Here is a 5700-nt window from a genome sequence, read left to right on the forward strand (position 1 = left end):
GCTGAATTTGTTGTGTTGCAAATTGCTTTAGCAGCCGCCGCTGAACGCCCAGATGCTGGCGCAGCGTCAGAGGGAACTCTACAGCATCCACCACCGGCAGCAGCAGCAGCTCCTCCAGCACAAGGTCAGGCTCATGAGACAGAACATGGTGGCGGGCGCKCCGGCYGGGGGCCCGGGAACCCCCAGGGCACCCAAAGGCCCCCCGACGACGTCTCAGCAGCAGTTCAGCTTCCCGCCGGGGTTCGCCCCGATGGCGGGCAGCACCCCTACCTCACCGAGTCACTTCAGCGCCGCGCCGGGGGCCCCGTTGGACACCAAGATGTCCGCCAGGGGCCCCCTGAGCAACCAGGCGCTGCTGGGTGGCTTACAGGGCCAGTTTGACGGCGCCGGGAACCCGGCGATGCAGCAGGGGCTGTTTCAGCAGTTTGGAGGGTCTGGTGAGTTCAAGGAAGCTGGGATATTAGAACAAGTTGAGAGTTCAGGGTTCATCTGTAGGGTTAAGGTCTGAAGACAAAACATGGGGGGAAAAGATGGTTTACAGACCATTTCATCCATCCATCCATCGCTTCATTCATCCCTTCATCGTCTAACGTACATCTGTCCAGTAGTCGCCTAGCAACCCTTTTGTCCAATTTTCATGTGTTCCTTTCGATTCCTTTGTCAAATATTTGTCTTTCTTGCTTTCTTTTTTCTGATATTCATATCTTTCTTTCCTTTTGTCCAACATTCATGTCCTTCTATCTATACTTTGTCCATTCATCTATTCCTCTGTTTGAGCACTTTTTGCATCTCTCCATTCACATTTCATGTTTCTTCAGCTTCTAGATTTACAGCCTTATATGCTTTTAAATGTCTTAAAAAGTTAAATATTGCATTTACACTTTGATTCTGAAAATGTTTTGATACTTTGAGATGGAAATATATCTTAAAAGAAAAGAAATAAGTTCCAGAAACGATAAAGATATAGTTTATATAAACGGCTGGATTCCAGTTTTGTGATGAAACTGTTTCTTTTCCACAGCTGCGGTGCAACAAGACCCCCCATTTCCTCCTGAGATGAGCCCCACAAGCCCATTGTTATCACCTCAGAACTCCACCTCCCAGAGTCCCCTGCTTCAGCAGGCACCAACTCCTGGCTACCAGTCACCAGACATGAAGAGCTGGCAGCAGACAGGCCTGGGCGGGTAAGGACTCGCTCTCATTATCGATGCTTTTCTCATGAATTTATAGCTTCATTGGGTCTGAACTCCTTTCTTCTCCTGCAGCCTGTTCAGTCAGTCAGGACAGAGTGCAGGACAGGCGTTTGGCCAGCAGGGGGTGTACAACAACATGAGCATCACCGTCTCCATGGCTGGAGGCGCAGGCGGCGTCAGCTCTTTACCTCCCATGGGACAGGCGGTTGGCATGAGCAACAGTAACCTCAACAACGTCGGCTCAGTGTGCAGCGACCAGCAGGTTGGTGAGACCAACACGCTGATGGTCAGAAAGATGTTGGAGTAGGGGATACGGTCAGTTCAGTTTCGAAAATACATAATTTATTCCAGTTGGAAATTAAACGTTGTAACTCATAACATTGGAGTATCTTCAAAAAGTGGTTGTAGATGGTGAAGCTGTGCTGCGATCAGCGTTGCTACGACTCTGACTGAGGAGTCGTAGCAACGCTTAGAGTTCGTAACTGTGATGACATGCTAGCAGCTCAAATTCAGAGCAGCGTTGACGATATTTAACAAGTCTGGATGASACCATCAGTTGTTGGCAAGCACTGATAATCCACTGCATTAGATTTGCTGCTCCTCTTTAAGTCTCTGTCTGGACAGAGAGATGTTGGAGTAGGGGATGTGGTCAACTCAAATTAAAAAGTATTTCATAATATCCAGGCAGCAGAGGCGAAATGCAATAGTAGCATGTCCTTGATGATRGCATCAGTTGTTAKCTAGCTCTACTTTTGCTGCCCCTCCTTAAATGTCTGTCTGGGCAGAGAGACGTTGGAGTAGGGGATATGATGATGGTGTGAACGTCCTCGTCCATCCATGAAGCCTCCTTCTCAGCTCTTTGCGCCGGTGTCTGCAGGTGCAGCAGGTYCAGGTGTTTGCTGACGTCCAGTGCACGGTGAACCTCGTCGGCAGCGACTCCTACCTGAACCAGGGCTCGATGGGGGCCGCGGCTCCCCAGAAGGGCCCCGTTCCCCAGGGCTCGCAGACCAGCCAGGCCCAGCAGAAGAGCCTCCTCCAGCAGCTCCTCACTGAGTGACGCCCGCCCCATCCCGTCAGCTCTCCTGCTCCCTCCCACTGTTCTTTACCGCCGCTGCTTTGGAGGCCGGCGCACCAGACCCATCGCTGTCTCCGTCTCACCTGTCGGACAGACAGACGGACGGAGTCGGCGGGTGTCGGTGGAGGGGCCTGGTCACTTCACCGGGCCAGAACTTAAAGGAGCAGCGGTGTTATTTAAACCTGCCTGTCTAATCTGTCTGACAACCTGTCTGTCTGCCTCAGCCTATTAAAGGCAGTGTTGTCTTGCTGCTCATTTCTCGGTGACCTACTTCCTGCTTCCTGACCCAAGACAAAACAACTGCGACGTCATTGTAGATTTGCCAAGTTTTCGTCACTGTCGAATCAGGGCCGACCTCCTCTTTCTTTATTTCCTCCTTYCTTTCTCTCTTTCTTTTCTGTCTTGATGGCGCGAACGCCCGCACATCAGCAGCACCTCTGGCTTTTGATCTCCCTTTGTTTGTGTCGTTTCTGTTCGTCTCTTTCTCTCTCAGCGATGTGGGAATGTTAAGGTTTCAGACCTCAGCGGCATTGTGGGATAGAAGCTCAGGATCAGCTGGTTCTGGTTCTGGTCCTCTCTATCTGCTGCAGTGCCTGGTGGAAGTGCGAGTTTCTCCCAAGCTCTGCTGCTTCTTCTTTTTTTTTTTTTCTAGTCTGGTTTTATTTTTTTATGTTTTGGGTTGTTTAAAAAAAAATCTGCTCTCTCTCCGTCATCATCATCATCATCACGACCTCCAGAACAAGCTTTGACACCAACCGGGACGGACAGATGGATGGGAGTCAGAGGGGATGCTGCTCAGTTTTGAAYTTAGATGTCTTTCTTTATTTTTTATTTCTGTCAGAGTATAAAAACAGACTGTTATGATTATTTAACTGTCCTGTCCGTCACATTTTAGCCTCACCTCAGCAGATGTGAATCCAGAAGCCCGGCAGGGTTCTTCCTCTCCTCCTCTCGTTCTCTTTGTCTTCACGGTTCCTCTCAGCCTATCAGTGTTGTTTGCCACGTGCATCATGCAGGCGGGTAGTATTTGTACATTACAGAAGGACAGAGACTTTGGGGTGAGCTAACCTATTATCTTGTAACTGCTTTCCTTTTGAGATGAAAAGAAATGTAATTAATTGAATACTCAGAAAAAGAAACGTGTATAATTTGATTCGATCCATTTATTTTTGTTTGTTTTTATTAGATTTAAGCAAGTTCTAATAATGTCTGCTCATTTTTGAGATTTTATTTTGACATATTGTGACACAGCTACATGTTGCAGTGGAGGAGGAAGTTATTCCAGCTTCTAAAAATGTGAAATTTTAAGCGATTTGACTTTGGAGAAAATTAGATATTAGTGGCTCCCTTTTCTCTCTTTTTTTTTTTTTTTTTTTTCCAAACATAAATAGTTTTATTTTCCAGGGAGCTAGTTAGCCATTTTTATTTTTGCTTTCTCCTGTTTTTGTACAAAAAACAGCACATTTGTTTGTAACCATTGTATAAAAATTATGATAATAGCTCAAGTCGCGTCGTTTGCTGCCCCGTGCCGCAGCAAATGACGCGCTTTCCGTTATTGTTCCCGTATATAATGAAATTTAAGTAGAGGCTTTAGCGTTAGAACTTCCTAACAAAGATTTGTGATTGGTGATTAAAGATGTCAGGAATTCGAATGGAGCTTTCCTCCTGGTTAAACCGTCTTCATCCAATCGGGAATTCCTCTCCCTCCGCCTCTGATGACGTCACTCCGCTGGCTGCTCACATGTACAGTTTTCTGTTGACTACTGTTGATCGGTCATACACTGTCTCTCAAAGTCGTAACAAACATCTTATAAGGATTGAAAATAAGGAAGAAAATCCACTTTTTGTTGTATAAAACCATCCCTGCTGAGACGTCGTTTGCCTTTAAATATGCTAAATTGYTGCAGAAGTAGGAAAACAAAATGCAGTTTTCGYTTTGTACTGAAATGAATCATCCAGTGGAAAATGAGTGAATTGTTGTTTCTCTTCCTTTCTCTCCCGAYGGATTGGAGGTGAGAGGCGTCACRTTCACCCGATAAAAAATAAACTTTTACTCCAATTCCAACTTATTTCCGATGATAATTAGGTGAATTGCAGCTTTTAAACCCTGAAATATTATGCAAAACTTACATAACGATCATATTTCAAGTCGACATTCCACTTGCTAACTCCTCCAGCGATGCTGTGTGATGTGGAAATCACTTTGCACTGTTTGTCTTCAGCAAAACAACAGAAATGTTCCTGTTTGTGTTCAAATTTTGACCATTTTTGGGGATGAAATAGACTTATTAATATCGATCAATGTTTTACCTCAGATGTGTTTATATTGATGAATAATAAACAGGAAACTCTGAACTCGAGCTAAAATTGGACTCTTCTAGTCCTAGATGAGAAATGGCGTCAGGGTTTTATCTTGTAATATAATTATTCACATGTGATTTAAATTGCGTTTCTCATTTAATAGAAACACGGCATTTGCAARATTGTGTTTTTTGACCATTAGCGGAATATTTAGAAAGTTTTGCGCACATTTATAATGGAAACGCAGCTACTGATTACCMGACAAAATAACTTTTTAGGTAAATYGCATTTGATCCCTACTTAATTTTTCATCCAATTAATGCKTCGTTTTATTTAACGAAAAAGAAGCTAGTAACTGGGGAACACGTTAATGGTTTTCCAGATGTCACCCAGAGATTAATYTATATTTTCTGTGTTTTTAAAAGATTTCATTTAAATTCAAGTTCTGAAACGATGAAGAAGYTGATTTTACTGGCAAATTGCAGCTAAAATGTTTTTACTTTGTGCAACACATCTGAATKGAAATWAWWTTTTTTTTTKSYYYWRKKGSCYTTWWTTKRWWRKTWAWTKGSMRGRARGKKGGKWAWKRRRRRAARGGGKRAGRMMWKSMRKKRARGKYSSCMAGGCCGGGAATCRAACCTGCGACAGCTGCGTCGAGGACYGAGTCCTCCATATGTGGGTTGTGCTTAACCCTGCGYCACCACAGCACWCCCCCAATTGTGTCGTTTTATTAAACMGCAGAGMTATTTCCCCACACACAGCATCGCTCCTCTTCCTCTTTCCTGCATGGAAAAGGCATTCCCAAATGGAAACGGTTTCCTCTACAGTCGGGATAATAAACGGAGACACTCAGCAGCTCGTTCTGCCAAAACACACCCAAAAACAAAAAGGTGAAATGTTTGGTTATGCAACAGCCTTCCAGTGCAAAAAAGAAAACAAAAAGCAGTCCCTCTTTCCTCACTACAGTTCGCTRGTATCGGGTTTTTAACGTTTGTCTCATGATGTTAATGTATATAACAGAAATGTGAATKCATATTTGTTCAGAATCAACAGAAAAACAACTAGCTCCGAGTTTGTGGTAAATAACTACTCGCCTCTGTCATGTTTTTATTTTTCTACCTTCTTATTTTT

The 5700-nt window shown here is 44.4% G+C and overlaps 1 protein-coding gene across 1 annotated transcript in view; it reads left to right on the plus strand.

Annotated features, from left to right (window-relative positions):
- ncoa1 (nuclear receptor coactivator 1) overlaps positions 1 to 3645 on the plus strand; it is a 42244-nt gene extending 38599 nt beyond the window's left edge. The window contains 4 exon segments of the mRNA XM_017302114.1: positions 32 to 437; positions 1022 to 1184; positions 1266 to 1455; positions 2071 to 3645. Coding sequence (XP_017157603.1) covers positions 32 to 437; positions 1022 to 1184; positions 1266 to 1455; positions 2071 to 2250 — 939 coding nt within the window. The 3' untranslated portion in view covers positions 2251 to 3645.
- The last annotated feature ends 2055 nt before the right edge of the window (positions 3646 to 5700 follow it).

Source organism: Poecilia reticulata, linkage group LG21 (genome assembly GCF_000633615.1).
Source record: "Poecilia reticulata strain Guanapo linkage group LG21, Guppy_female_1.0+MT, whole genome shotgun sequence".
Classification (NCBI taxonomy): Eukaryota; Metazoa; Chordata; class Actinopteri; order Cyprinodontiformes; family Poeciliidae; genus Poecilia; species Poecilia reticulata.